We start from the raw sequence: 15,617 nt of genomic DNA, 5'->3' as shown, positions 1-15,617 counted from the left end.
ATAAACGTACATACATACATACGTACATGTTATTATTGCTTGCTTGTTGTTGTTATTGTTTAATATTGTATTATCCAAAAATCTCATAATTTTTTGTTATTACTGCACTTGAAATACGCGCAGCACCCACAATTTAACTAAACCTATCCACACTCGAATAAGCCTACAAATAATAATGCAATACTTATGAATTCACGCAAGTACGTGCAGCTCTTACGTACGTAATAACGTACAATTACTTATACATAATCATTAGTGAGAGTTAAGTAATTTAAAAAACGACTTTTTCTACTAAACGAATACATTGGCCGAATGAATGGCCAGCCCGCTCACACAGCTACATAAATACGTCCAAGTAATCAAAAGTGAATTCATTACCTTCGATAGTACTTACATTTCGAATACTTTGGGTTTGTATTTACTTCTGTTATAAATGAAATAAAATTATTTTTACATACATATATATTTGTGAATCCCCACTAAGAATAATTGTTCTAATATATATTGTACTTATGCATTATTTACCAATACACGGTTAATGAATATAGATTAATTGTTTAAAATTACATAACTATATATCTATACTTACTACATACAAGTAAATACATACTTATATAAATAATAAATTATTATATATATGCAATGTTCTTATATTTCGATTGTATCAAGGCGCTGAGTTGATTGAATAAAACGTTGAAGCTCAAAATTTGTTCTTTTGAAATCTGGCCATCAAGAGAGGTTCTACAAAAGTACCGGTTATCATAGGTTACTTTCCACATTTTTATGATATGTATTTATTTGATATGTATTATTTTGCTTATTAGTCTGATAGTTTAGATTAAATGGTTAGAAAAATATATATTGCTTTAGTATTATTAGTATTATCGCAAACGGATTACGTCCCCTTACTGAATCAGCCTTATTTTGTACAAGTACCAAATTTTTATCAGGATATTAATGCAAGTTCGAGATAACTTAACTCATTCTATTAATATTCTTCTGAGATATAAAAGCTTTTGACATCTGATCATCCTCTTATTTCGGAGGCATCTACTCACAAAGCCTGCGCAGCACAAGGCACAACTGTCTTATTCTACACAATGGTAATAGGTAAAATAAAAAGAAATCAATTATTTTCACATTATATTGAATAATTTATTTGTAATGTTTAGTATGATCCGACGAACAAAGATTAAACTATACAAGTCGCTCATTAATCTCGCCCTGCTTTTTGGTGTAGAAGAATGGACGATGTCGACATCCGATGAGACGGCACTAGTAGTTTTCGAGATGAAGTTTCTGCGGATGATTTATGGTTCTTAGAACATGGGCAACGGCTAATACCGCAGACGATGGAACGGTAAGCTGAACGAGTTATACGGCGATATTGACGTAGTTCAGCGAATAAAAAGACAGCGGCTACGCTGGCTAGGTCATGTTGTTCGAATGAACGAATACATTCCAGCTTTGAAAGTGTTCGATGCAGTACCCTCTGGTGGAAGCAAAGGGAAAGGAACACCTCCACTCAGTTGGAAGGATCAGGTGCAGAGCGACTGATTTCTGTTGATATTTCAATTGGCGAATTGTGAGAAGAAAAGACGTTATTGTTGACTCGGCTGTAAACGCTTAAGCGGTGTCTACGCCAGTGAAGAAGTACATTATCCAATTTTGGTGTATTATGCACCGTTTTATTCGATAACTTGTTAGAATATTGGATGTAATTTCATAATTCCACTGTCATATAAACACAAAAACTGGAAAAGTCATTAAAGTGAAAATATTATTCGTCATAGGCTATACCAACCTTCCTGTCTAACTGCCGAAGCTTCTGGCGAGTCACTATCGATGATTGTGGCCTGCTGTGGGTTGCCCTGATGAAACACAATTACTCTCCTATGTCCGAATTAAGATTTTAGCAGTAGGGCAGCAGCACATATTAGATGATTCCTTGCCATTCACAGCATGCACATTGCAAAATACTTCTGACCGTCAATTTTGACGTAGCTCACCCCGATTCTATTACGACCGTTTTCGCTTGTGGTTGTCGTAGGTCATCATAAGCATCGATTTTGTTCCGATTCAGCAGCAATTTGCAGGTGGAAATTCGGTCCATGGTTCTGGACTTTTGTAAAATATACTATAAAAACAGTGCTTACTTGTCGATTGAATCGTTGATTTTATTATTTTATGATTATTTCCGACAATTGACCTTTGATACAAAAATTACCGAAAAGCATTCGCGAACTTGAAATTGCGAGTTTTAGTAGACCTTACTCTTGTTTTTTCTCTCATTTTTTCTATTAGTCATCATGAACAGAGGGAGCAGGGTAGACCTCACGGCCGAACAAACCACAGTTGGCGCGCAGACAGGACTGGGTTTCGACTATTATAAAAACGCTCATTTACACAGAAAAGGTACGAAATACATTACTTTATATTTGAAGTCTTTATTATTGCTAACTTCTAACTATGTGTTAGTAGAAATATATGAGGAAACTGGTCCTAATTGTAACAATACGAAAATATCAACGGAACTAATTCTAGATTCGAAATATATAGATTTATTTCATCTCATGTCAATTGAATAATTAATATAGCAAGATTACAATTCTTAGATAATACTTAAAGTTAGTCTTGGAGTTCTATGAACAATTTCATTTGTTTGGCATCGCTATTTCAATACACTTACCTAGAAATAGTTCTCAACATATAAATGTGAGCTTTTCAAAATTTGAGTAATAAATATACATACATAATTTACAGCTATTGGGTTTGAACACGAGGAATTCCGCATTTGTTCGCATTACAACTAAACTAACTTTACTAGATATTTATAATACCATAAATATAAGGGTTTAAGGTAACTTCTCTAATTGCTGTAGTCGACCAAGGGATTTTCGCGTGGCTTTAAACGCACCCACAAACCGCCCGAGGCGCGAAGTGTAATGCGGAACGTAGCATTGAAGGAGGTCTTGCCGGGCACTGGCAGTAGCTGATAACTCCTCAATAGACGCGAAACAACGGTTTTCATTTCCATAATGGCAAAGCGATTACCAATGCAGTAGCGAGGTCCCGCACTGAATGGTATATAGGCGTAAGGATGGCGTGTCTCCATGTTCTGTGGTGAGAAACGTTCGGGATCGAACTTCTCCGGATCGGGGTAAATGTGCGGCAAACGATGTGTGGCGTAAGGACAAATGAATATATTGCTACCGGCGGGAAGCATGTATTTGCCCAGACGTACTTCTTCACCCAATTTACGTGCCATCAACGGCACACTGGGACACAGACGCAGAGCCTCTTTAATGCACATTTCCACATAGCGCATGTCGCGCAAATCATTCATAGTCGGTGCGCGCTGATCGTCTATAAAAATATCGTTGATTTCCGCAACACATTTATCTTGACAATCGGGGTTTTGAGCGAGCAGAAAAAGTGTGAATGCAACTGCAGCGCCAACAGAATCTTGTCCGGCGAGCATAAATGTGCAGGCTTCATCCACTATATCGTCCTCGGTGAAATCCGCATTGTTGTTCGATATTTCGATCATGTAATCCAGCAAACACTTTCGTCCGATCAAAGTTCCACTCTCCATCATATCACGACGGCGCTTGATCATTTTGCGTGTAAATTCATCGAGACGCTTCTTTTGATCGAGCTCATCTGACGCGATTTTTGTAAACTTGTAAACACTCTCAAAGAGCAGCCACGGTTGCATGAAACGCTCGTTGACCACCACTTTCCCTCTAAAAACAACAAGAGACGAAATGAGACTAGGAGGTAGGGTAGGAATGGAATATTAAACTTACTGCCTAAATGGTGATTGTTCCATATCCACCAAGGCGCTTTGCCGCTTCACCGGTACCCCCAGAACCGCTTCTGCAAAACAAAAGATAACGAAAATTATTTCAGATCGAAAGGTTTGGATCGAATGATCATACTCGTACCATTTAAAATATCAATGACGCAATTGTTGATATATTTGGCGATATTGACTTCTTCATTGGCGGACGCATGTAAGTTTTCGAAGAGCTTTTGTGAGGCGTCTGCGAATGTGCCAATGAAGCGCTCCAGGATGCTCAAATGAAACATGGGCTGTATGAATTTTCGATGCGCGTTCCACTTTTCGCCACTACTCGTTATAAGCCCCTTTCCCAGAAAATTGTGCATCAATCTGTATATGAACACTTTTTCCGTGTGTTTCTTTGAGGACAATATCACTTGCAAATCATCTGGTTGCAGCACCGCGAAGAACGGAAATAGTAGTACCCAAATACGTATAAGAGGACCGTAAAGTCCGAAAGCTGTTGCCACGCGCTTCGCAAGCACTGCAAAGGATGTGTTGTGAATTCAATATAAGGTATGGGTTTCAAATGGAGCTTGGGTTAAATTCTTGAATTGCGACTTACTGTCCTTTTCCTTTATGATCAAGCAATTGCCGAGTATGGGTAATGCTTCCGGTCCTGATAGTTTTAGTGAGAGTAGCACTGATTTGATGTAATCCCATAAACCATAGAGGGTCAATGCGATAGCCAGCAGCGTTGCAAAACTCCATAACTCTGAATGTGTGGCATGTTCGAACTGAAAATAGAAGCAAAAGCAGAGAATTACACTGACTCATTTAATAGAAAACTTGTTTGTTCTGTTCTGCGGAACAGTCGAGGAAATACAAATCAACAAGTGAAAACATCAGACATTTTAAATTTCTGTGAACTCTTATCAGTGATAAACTGCGTAAAACTGTAATCTGAAAACGTGATAGACCTAGGTAAACTATGCACTGCCTATAAGATATGAAAAGAACTTGGTAGGAAAGCTCAAAGTGCGCTTGAAGAATCTACCGGGATGTTAAACCGCAAAAGTTATGTGTAAAGTTAAGTTGTTAAAAGTTATGTAGAATAAATGAAGGAACAGGGTCGTCATAATTACTGGTCATAGTCTGTTGGTGGCGCACGCATTGGTCATAGTATGTTGGGGTTGACAGATCGCGAAGGGTTGACAGACTGCATGAAATGTGAAGAAAACGGTACCAGAGAAATAATGGAGCATCTCTTGTGTGGTTGTTCTGCATTATAAAGACTACGGCTTGAGTTTCTTTTATGTGTGGCTTTCTGGCCAACCAGACTAACCTAAGCTATCAGTGCTAATTACGTAAGTGAAATTGTTTTCAATTCAACAAAAAATTAAAGGTGACGAAGTACTTTTACACGAGGAAGTATTTTCAGTGCCAATTTAATCAATAAGTGTCTGGTGTCTGATCACAGTATAATCAGTTCGCCATCCTTACCAATTTGTATAGGGATATCTCATATGAAATAATAATCATTGTGAGGAAAAGGGAGGAAACGAGGAATCTGGATTTTAACTATTTTTGGTAGAGAGTTGTTCCACTCTTTCACTTTCATATCTTGGACAGAAAAATAATATGTGTAGCGCGTTCTCTAAAACATCCGTGACCCGTCAGAAACTCCAGAAACTCAGATAGAAGTCAGTTTCACTATGTTCTCTCTCTATCCACGTGTATACGCTTCTGATCAGCCTGTGGGTTCATCTCCCCGTCGTTGTCGCGTCCCATGGACGCTACGAATGGTCTCGTATTGTGTATGATGGCAATTTTTAAAGCTCTATTTGCAATACCATCTAGACCTGGCGCTTTTGAATTACCAAATCTGTCTCCGACTGGAATCCCCACCACGTCCGTGATTAAAGGTACATTTAATTCAACTAGGCCTTCTACTCGGGACTGTCTTCCATATAAAGACTGCGCCAGGAAAATAGTTTCCACGACTGTTTTCAATAACGTGGATCAGGTTGGTGCTTGCCCTTTGCCACCTTTGAGTTTCGACATTACTATTCTGTAGGCATTACCTCATCGATTTTCGACGATTTTTTCGCAGAGTTCTTTGAAGCTGAGAGTGAACTCTTTTTAATCGCTTTTTTAAGTTCATTGTGTTTTCTTTTAAACCATTCGCGTAGTCCCGATTCCTTTGGTACTTTCTCCTAGCTTTGTGGCATTCACTTCTTAGAATTTCAATTTCTTTATTCCACCAGTATACGGTCTATATCGTTTGCACATATCAGATTATCATCTAGTGAAAGCTTGAATAGTTCTTCGTCTAGGGTTTCAACTTTCTAACCCTTCATTTGTATTCTTTTAGTAGTCGCACTCCTTCAAGTTTGTGCTGGTAATCCGACTTCAAGCATAATAGCCAGATGGTCACTGTGCTTATAAAGATCACACACCTGCCAGCTGGTTGACCGCACCGGCTACTGACGAACGTGATATCGACCATTGCCACGACCGTTCTTCTCGAAAGTGTTTTGGTTTCCGGTGTTCAGCAGTACAGTGTCGAGCACAGAAAACGCCTTGAGGAGGACATCTCCACGGAGACCCACGTCGTATGACCCATGTTTTTGTGCTGCTCACTAATTATAGCTACGTCTAACTTCTGGTCATATGCTGTCTGCCTTGAATTACCCTAACTTTTGAAAGCTTTTACACGCTTCTTGATAAATGGGACATCTGATGATCGGTGTTATCTCTGCTATTTTTCTTGCCTACGCTACTTAGTGGTTTTTTGGTACAAGTCTTCTCAAAATGTCCGGTTTCTCCACAATTGACACGGCACTTGCTTCTATCTTCCGGGTTGCTGCACGCTTTCGCAAAATGTCCGTATTCGAGACACATAAAGCACCTTCTCAGGCTTTGCTTCGTCCTTACTCTACACACCACCCAAGCTATTTTTATTTTACGTGCGTCTAGCAGTATTCCTGCCTCAAGTGCGGGTAACCTTATTGAAGTTGTTTGCGTTCCAAGGTATGCCCATCTTATGTTTTTGATCGAGTGCTTTCTGTGTGTGCCTTTAAATTTGAGCACATGCAAATGTATGTGCATACAAATTTATTTTAAAAAGCACATGCTCATGTGTGTGTCTCAAAAAAATAAAAAAAACAATTGCTCATGGGTTTTTTATGTTGGAAGGGGAATCTTACATAGATACTGCTACTTCGCAGTAGCATGAGTATTCCCACTGTACTGGACTTGCGAGACGGTACGCCTACGTACTAAACCCTAACTCCGTCTCCTGTAGCTTTACTGGGAGCCCTGTGGGACCGCGGTTAGGCATTTCATTGCAGGGCAAAGCTCTAGGTTCACTACTTCGTTGCTGTTCTATTCTCCTTAGATCCTGGAGTACCATCTTTTCCATTATATACCACGTTTGCCTCGACTGCAACACACATATATGGCACAATGTTCTCTGGAGTTATTTGGCCTGCTACTTCCTTTTCCAGGAACAGCCGCTCGCTTGAATATTTTTGAAAACAGTGAAAAAAGATGTCCTCAGCATTCTCGGTACTATTACCACAGAGAGAACAATCTACTCCCTCATCGTGTCCGTACTTATACAAATACTCCCTGTAACAACCATGCCCCGTTAAGAACTATGTCAAGTAGAAATCAACTTCGCCGTGCATCCTTTCCACCCTTGCTTTTACATTTCCAATTAATCGGTGTGTCCATCTACCCTTTTGAGAGCCCTATTCGGTATACCATCTTGGCCTGGTGCTTTAGAGTTTCCGAAGCGCTCTGCTGCTTGCATTACTTCTATATCAGTAATTTCCGGTGCCTCTACGACCATTGACTTCTCAGGGTATATATTCCCTCCGTCCTGATTTTGTTGAGGAAATAGCGTTTCCACAACGTTTCGAAGTAGCGATGGATAGGTGGACGCTAGTCCTTTACCACCCTTGGCTGTCTTCTTTATACGTGTGACATCTTCGCCCAGTTCTTGCAGCGTTTCGTTCTTTTTGACCGCCCGAAGTATGTCTGCATATGTCATATCATCAGTTTTCGTGACTACAATTGCTTCAGGTCGTAGGCGTGGTATAGTGTCCGCTTTCCTCTTAGTTTGATTTTTGTCTCGTTTTGATTTACTTTGTACAGTGATCCAACCTTCTTCCTTTTGTCGATTCCGCCCTTGCACTTTTAGGGATATTTTCTACCCCTCGCGATTGACATTCCCGCTTGTTCCCGCTGTCTAATGTGGTCTTCTTGTTCATAAGTGTCTAACTGAGATATTGCATTTAACATTTCCCTCATTGGATTGTTTATAGAGCGCTGTGGCGGACGCATCTTATCTGTCAATTGTCTATCTGTCTCTCAATTCATACATAAAGTCTCGTTGGGATAGTACTGCTTTCCCTATCGGCGTGTTCTCTTGTAGAGCCGGTGGTGACGATTTTGCACGAGTAGGCCTATTTGCGGTGAGTACCTTCACTGGCCTTTTTAAAATTATCTATTTCGATACTCGCACTTGTAGATTTATCTACATTAGTGTCGTTCGCTTTCCGAAAGGAGGTTTCCTCTGATTCCAGTATATCACGGTCATCACGACTATAAATACTGCTAGTGACACCGCTATATTTGTTACTGCTATTGTTATTGTTGTATGTGTTTTCATTTACATTTCTCATGCTTATAAATGAATTTCTTAAGCGGCCAATACACTACACCAGCATGCTGGCGCAATCCACTGATGGTGCCAACAAGTTTGCAGCATACACCACACCAGCATGCTAATGCAATATTCATTTTTTTTACAAATTTTATATGCAAAAGGTCGTAATGGATAGAGAAAAAAATTGGTGGGGAAAACGTTTGTTTTTTCACAACTTTTTCCCTGTCGGCCTTAGTTTAATATTTCAATTCTTTTGTTATAGCACTTGTTTCTTATTTCGCGATTACAATATTCCGCACTCTTAATTTTCCTTAAGCACGCCATTGATTCATATAAATCAAGAAATTCGCCCCAAAACAGTTAAAAATGCATTAAATTCACAATACACTACGCCAGCATGCTGGTACATTCTTAAAAACATCAAACTCGTTTCGTTTTTGCTCCAGCAGATTGTGCATTCACACCACAAGAACATACGCGGTCAATAAGCTGGCACCATGAGTTGATTGCGCCAGCATGCTGGTGTAGTGTATTGGCCTCCTTGGTTCAATTACAATTACAAAAAACAAAAAAATGCGAAAAATCTAAAAATCGTACTTTTCGCATTATGTACAAAACGAATGCAAACCGAAGAATATATTTTTGTTGTTTTTTACAGAGATTGGTTGTCGTGTCTTATTGGAGTTACGTGATCTAAGTTCTACCATCTTATACATTTCTCAGCTACACGATGCAATGTAAACACAAAAACCAATCCTAATGAACAAAAATGCATTTATTACGGCATTGTATTTAGATCCTCGTTTTATTTTTCAAAGCTCTATCATGCTATTTTCACAACAAAAATTATAGATCGAGATGTGAAAAATATTTCGTAATTGTATTAAAAAAAATATATTTAATTTTAATTAATTTTAAAATTTAATATTATATTATATTAAGAATCATTAAATAAATACCAATGAAAATATGCTGCGGTTGCAAAATACAATGACGTTGAGATCTCTAAATCTAGTAGTTTTAGCTGTTCCAGCAAACCAACTCTCAGTGAAACGGCCATTCAATGCATTATCACTGATTTTAACTAAACATCGTACAAAACTTAACGATTCTACCATTAATAATTTACTTATTACAAAACTAAATTTCGAATTCAGATTCCTCACAATGCAATTACTTGTATCATTTAATAAATACTAATATTCCCTTAGTATCGTTGAAACAAAAATATTTTTCTATTTGAGTTCGTAATGTGATGTGCAAATTTTCAAACAACACACAAAGAAATACTCGTCTAAATATGTAACTGAGAAAGCGAGTGCATGTTATATTAATTTCACAATAAAGTACACTTTATATTGAATATCAAATATTTTGTTGCATGTTTTAAAGTGACGCTGCCTAAGTGTAGCGGTCTCCCAACATTTCTATAACCATTTAATAGTGAAATGCTCCGAGATCTTCAAAATAGCTGTTTATTATTTTTGTCTAACTCAGCGACCCACTCTCTAGTTCAAAGAAAGAGGAAATAGTTGCTATACACCAAATCTGACGAATACCGATTCAGGCTTTAACACCGATTATGATCTTCCTCCATTATTCCAAATGTCGTCCAAAAAATATATTTTTAATTATTGGGCTTTCATAATACGTACTTGCAAACTGATCCTCCGGTTTGTAAAAGCATAGTTTTGTCTGTGGTGAGCGAATATGTCAAAAACATAATACGCACCTCAGTCTAAATTTTTATTTGTACGCATATGTGTACACAAAACAGAGAACAACTCAACCATAAAGCATATTAGTGTTAACAATTTATTCAAATATAGTAATCTCTACCGGTATTTGTATCAATGTTGGCTTAAATGCGTGTACATTTTTATATGGAATGCGGGTGTAGGGCAAATTCATTATATCAAAATGAATTTGTAGCCGCTGGGTGTATTAATTTCGAACAAATTTTAAATTGCTATATGTGTTTGTAGCGGCTTTTGAACTACAACGAAACATTTGAGAAAACTATAATTTCGTCTAACTATTCGTCAGGTCGCGGATAGCCGGACGGCCTGGTCAGCAGGCCTGGTCAGTTGCGAAATAAGTTTAAATGAATAATCAATCCCCGAGGATGAGCGACAGGAGCGGAGGAAGCGGTAAAAAGCCAGCAAACCGAAGATGTTCCTGTGACAGAGGCGAACCGACACCACCTCTTAGAAATAGGTGCATGGGCATGTAGAGTAATACAAAAATACAGGCGCGACGGACCCATAATGGGCGGCTTCCTGGTCAGCGTCTGTTCACCATGTTAGGTGCGGCTAATTTAATAATCTGACCGGTACACTGCGCGACGCACTTGGAATCTCTTGAAGTCTTGACAGCGACGTCTTCGCTGGTGAGATTAAAAGGGTGATGTGAATTTGCTCTACCGAGGTGTCAGCCGTGCGGTGTATCAGTAAATAGCCACCTCGTCCGTCCGTGTTTTCCGGGACTGGTAAAGCGAAGGACAGGCCTCAAGGCCCCGTTCCTGTCAATTTCTGCCCGCCCTTCTACCCACGATGCGCTGGAAAAACACAAAGAATGGAGAATGAACTGAGAGCAAACAGCAGCAGTAACATATACGGCAGTATAACGAGTAGCGCTACTCAGAGTCCTGGTAGTGGTAACAAGATGTCAAAAGTGGAACTGCCCAAGAGACCGCCGAGCACTCGTGGAGTTAGCGCTGAAGATGACCCCTTCAAACTTGCATCAAGACTTGTTCAATCACCTATAAAAGTACTTACGATGGAAAAGCCTGCGAGAACAAGATCTTCGCCACCTGCACTACAAGATAGCACGCCTACAACTGAATCGACACAATTGGGTAATGACGTCATGTCAGAACTAGGGGAAACCATTAGGAAGTTAACAGAAGCAATGCGCCTGCCGCAACTATCGATTAACAACCAAATCCGTGACCTACTTAGCTCTGTGACGAAACTACACGCACGCGCTCAAAGAGACTTTAACAAAACCATAGAGAGCAAACGAAATGTTCATCTTAGTCTCACATCGGTGGATTCTACACCGAAGGGAACGCGCGAGGATGAGCCGCAGACGCGAAGGACGCCGTCTAGGAAAAAAGCAAGTCAAGGGGATGTGCTAAAGATGGTCAAGGTGAGCAAAAAATAGGAAGATAACTCTCCCGTAAATGGAAAGAAAGTCACGGAAAAGGAAAATGGATGGACGCAGGTCAAGCGCAAAACACAGACCAAGAAGGCAGCCTATGTTCCACGTCCGAGACCGGATGCAATAATTATTGCGCGAGCTGCGAGAGCTCGGGGAGAATGTATCCAGGATCAGGAAGACGGAAAAACGCGAGAACCTGCTGGAAATGAAGAAGGCGCAGATGTTGAACACGGGGCGATATCAAAACGAAATATGCAAGGTACTAGGAGACCAGGCGCTGATAAGAGCTTTAACCCATGAGATAGCGGTGAAGAAACGCGAACTTGACGAGGTAACCACTAGGGATGACATAGCCGAGGCAATTAGATCGCAATTTACGTAGTTAAGTTCCCTTGAGGAAAGTGCGATCAAAACACCAGGAAGGCATATGCGGGCACGCAGACGGCGGTAATTAGCCTACCAGTAACGGACGCAAAGTAACTTCTCGATGCTGACAAAATTAAAATTGGCTGGGTGGTCTGTAGAATAAGGGAGAGGCCAAATCTAAAAAAGTGTTTCAGGAGCCTAGAATATGGGCAACTAAACTTTCTAAATTCAAAGTGTTTGCAATGAGATCATTGCAAAAATCAAAGATTGGCTCACGAGAACTAAATTATAGCTTGCTGGGAAAAAACCAAAGCTGTTCTTATTACGAGCAGAAAAAAACTAGAAACGATCACCCTAAATATTGATGGCTACATTGTTGTAACGCAAAACTCACTGAGGTATCTTGGCGTTATGATCGATACGAGGCTCAATTTCAAGGAACACATCGAGAAAGCATGTGGCAAAGCGGCTATAGTGACAGCGGCTATAGTGACAGCGGCCCTATCGAGAATCATGGTCAACCAAGTCTTTCCCAATCAGAATTTGAAAAAGTCCTTGATGAGCTGGTTAGGGATGCCCGTACCACCAACCCGAACATAATAGCTGGTGACTTCAATGCATGGGTCTTAGAATGGGGAAGTAGAAGCACAAACCATCGAGGACAGACATTACTCAAAGCTTTCTGCCTACTCGAAATTGTCCTACTAAACACAGGTGGCAGAAACATTTTTGAAAAGAATGGTCGTGATACTATTATAGATATAACTTTCGATAGCAAATCCCTGACTCGAACGACAAAGTGGCAGGTGCGTGATTCGCTATTATCATAGATGTAGAAAATCACTCCATAACCGTAAAAAAAGTGCAAGCGTAAGAAAGGTAAACACTAAAGGGTGGAAAGAAGACACCATTGATGAAAATTTATTCAAACACATGTTGATTGAAGACATACCCGAATCAGAAAGCATAAATCAGATGGCTAAGCTGGTAGTCCAATAAATCTGGAGAGCCTGTGACGCCGCCATGATTAGAAAGAAACAAAGCTTTAAAGGTAAGCCAGCTTACTGGTGGAACAGCGAGATCCACCAATTGCGAATAGATAGTAATAAAGCGAGGCGACAGTACCAGAGGGTTGCAGGCACGGTAGAACATGAGAGTCTCCGCAAAAATTTCAGGAGTAAACGAAAATTTTGGAAAAAACAATAAAAGCATCTTGTTTCAAAGAACTTTGTAACAAACTCGATGAAAATCCTTGGGGAGGAGCGTATAAGTTGGTCATGCCTAAGGTTCGTGGTCCTAAAGGAGAAGCGCCGACCTGTCCAACTCTACTAAAAAATGTTGTAGAAGCGTTATTTCCAACACAGAACACGTGTGAAGAAGAGCTATTACCACACCATGAGGTAGTTCACGTAGCTAAACCTAATGTTACGGAAACGGAAGTAATAAATGCTGCTGTGCGTTTCGACAATGCCAAAGCACCAGGTCTGGATGGAATTCCAAATCGTGCTTTGAAGATCGCAATAAAGCAAACCCAAAAGAGCTTTATTAAAGTATATGGAAAATGCTTGACTAGTGATGTTTTCCCAAAAATATGAAAAAAACAACGCTTAGTCTTATTGCAAAAGCCGATCAAAACGGCTGGTGTCCCAATCACTTATCAACCACTTTGCATGATAGACACAATTGGAAAAATCTTGGAGCGATTGAGTTCTGAACGTCTCGAAGCGCACCTTGAAGAAGTGGAACCGGAATCGCAGAAATTGAAGGTACTAGGTGGATGCATGGTACCAAAAAATACTGTGCAATCATCACCTTTGACGTAAAAATGCGTAATTCAGCGTACTGACCACATACATGCCTTAGTGAACCTTGAAACACCGGTATATTTACTTCGAATTATAAGAAGCTATTTGTCCGGCAGGCTGTTGTTTTTCGACACAGAGAAGGGACTAAAAGTTAAAAAGTTATGCAGCAACGGGCCTCTGTCGAAAGAAGCGAATATGCTGATGATATTGCTGTGGCAATCGTAGCAAAAGAGGCAATCTTAACATCAGATTCAAAGCGTGTGTGTTTTTACGTCCCAGAATATTAAAAATTGGCTGGATGCGTCAAGACTTCAGCTGGCGAGACAGAAAACCGAAGCAGTCTTGATTATGAGTAGAAAGAAAATAGAGACTAATCCTCTAAAAATTGATGGGCATACTATTGGAACGCAGCCATCACTAAAGTATCTGGGCGTACAAATATATGCGAGACTGAATTACAAAACTCATATCGAGAAAACCTGTGAAAAGGCTGCACGAGTGATCTCAGCCTTATCCGGAATTATGGCGAACATAACTGGCCCAAAACAAGATAGAAGGCTACTTTTATCGAAAACTAGCTAATCTATTTCGTTGTATGCGGCACCTGTGTGGGCGCAAGCATTGGGTCACAAAGCATATGCCAGAATGGTGAACTCGTTATTCAGATTAAGCGTCATTAGAGCAGTTCAGCGCATTCCGCACAGAAAGACAAAATATTCTTAAGGAATGACAAAACCGTTGGAATGCAACAACCAAAGGGCGATGGATGCATCGGCTTATAAAAAACGTCGAAACTTGGGTAGATAGAAATCATGGATATACGGATTTCTATATGACCCGGTTTCTAACTGGACATGAATGCTTTAGAGAGTATCTCTTCAAGTTTGGCCATGGTAATGGAGTGATGTGTTGCTTTAGTAGTAACGCAAACGAAAATGTTCTACATATTTTCTTCTATTGTTCGAGATATAATGTAGAACGGGCTCAAATAGAACAACAGATAGTCGAGCGACTATCACCCGATAATATAGTATTGCATATGATGCGATCAAAACAGATGTGGCTTGATGTAAAGAAGCTGACAGCAGCGGTTCTAACCGAATTGTGAAAAATGGAACGAATACGAAAGGCCGAAAACAGGGCCTCAAACAGAGGATAAATACAGTGAGAGACGCGAGCCAATAGGCAAAGCTTACCTTGCGAAGTAATACTTAACGGTAGTCCCACAAGTTAGATATAAAACTGACAAAGTTAAGGGTTTAGCACGTAGGCGTTCCGGTGCGCAAGTTCGGCATATTAAATTTCAGTATGGACCCAAAAGGAGTGGTTCCGAAAGAGGTGTACCAAGCGTACGGAACGAATCATGCATGCTGTCATTCCGGACAGTATCTTTTAGAAGATTCCCCCTTCGATAACAAAAAAAAAAAAACACGTACATACCTACGCGTTATGATGCGGCACTTTCATGAGTGAAAATCAAAGCAAACTGTGTTAGTACGTGAAGGAAATCATTTCAAAGAATGTGTGCACTCACATTACTTATAATAGTTGAATGGAAATAAACAATACGACTCGATAACTATCGGTTCATGCAATTGATATGTTCGTGCTGACAACTACAAACGATTAACTATAATGAATTGTTATTTATCTATTTCAATTTGTTGTTCAACAACTAATTTTTGGCATGTGGAATTTCAAACACAATAAGTGCTCTAAATATGTATGTATGTGTGAATAATAAATGATGAGGCACTTAACCGCAAATAAGATTTACAGAGATGTCAAACATATACATATGGACATAAACATAATAAACAATTAA

The 15,617-nt window shown here is 39.7% G+C and overlaps 1 protein-coding gene across 1 annotated transcript in view; it reads right to left on the bottom strand.

Moving 5' to 3' along the window:
* Positions 1-3: 3 nt before the first annotated feature.
* Positions 4-15,617, bottom strand: part of Cyp4aa1 (probable cytochrome P450 4aa1) — a 29,110-nt gene continuing 13,496 nt past the window's right edge. The window contains exons 2-5 of the mRNA XM_011191639.3: positions 4,410-4,581; positions 3,948-4,328; positions 3,810-3,879; positions 4-3,746 (exon numbers count right to left, since the gene is read on the bottom strand). Of these exons, the coding sequence (XP_011189941.1) occupies positions 2,870-3,746; positions 3,810-3,879; positions 3,948-4,328; positions 4,410-4,581 (1,500 nt within the window). The 3' untranslated portion in view covers positions 4-2,869. The remainder of the gene's footprint in view (positions 3,747-3,809; positions 3,880-3,947; positions 4,329-4,409; positions 4,582-15,617) is intronic.

Source organism: Zeugodacus cucurbitae, chromosome 6 (genome assembly GCF_028554725.1).
Source record: "Zeugodacus cucurbitae isolate PBARC_wt_2022May chromosome 6, idZeuCucr1.2, whole genome shotgun sequence".
Classification (NCBI taxonomy): Eukaryota; Metazoa; Arthropoda; class Insecta; order Diptera; family Tephritidae; genus Zeugodacus; species Zeugodacus cucurbitae.
The sequence above is the reverse complement of the archived record's forward strand: the minus strand, read 5'-3'. Positions and strand labels throughout refer to the sequence as shown.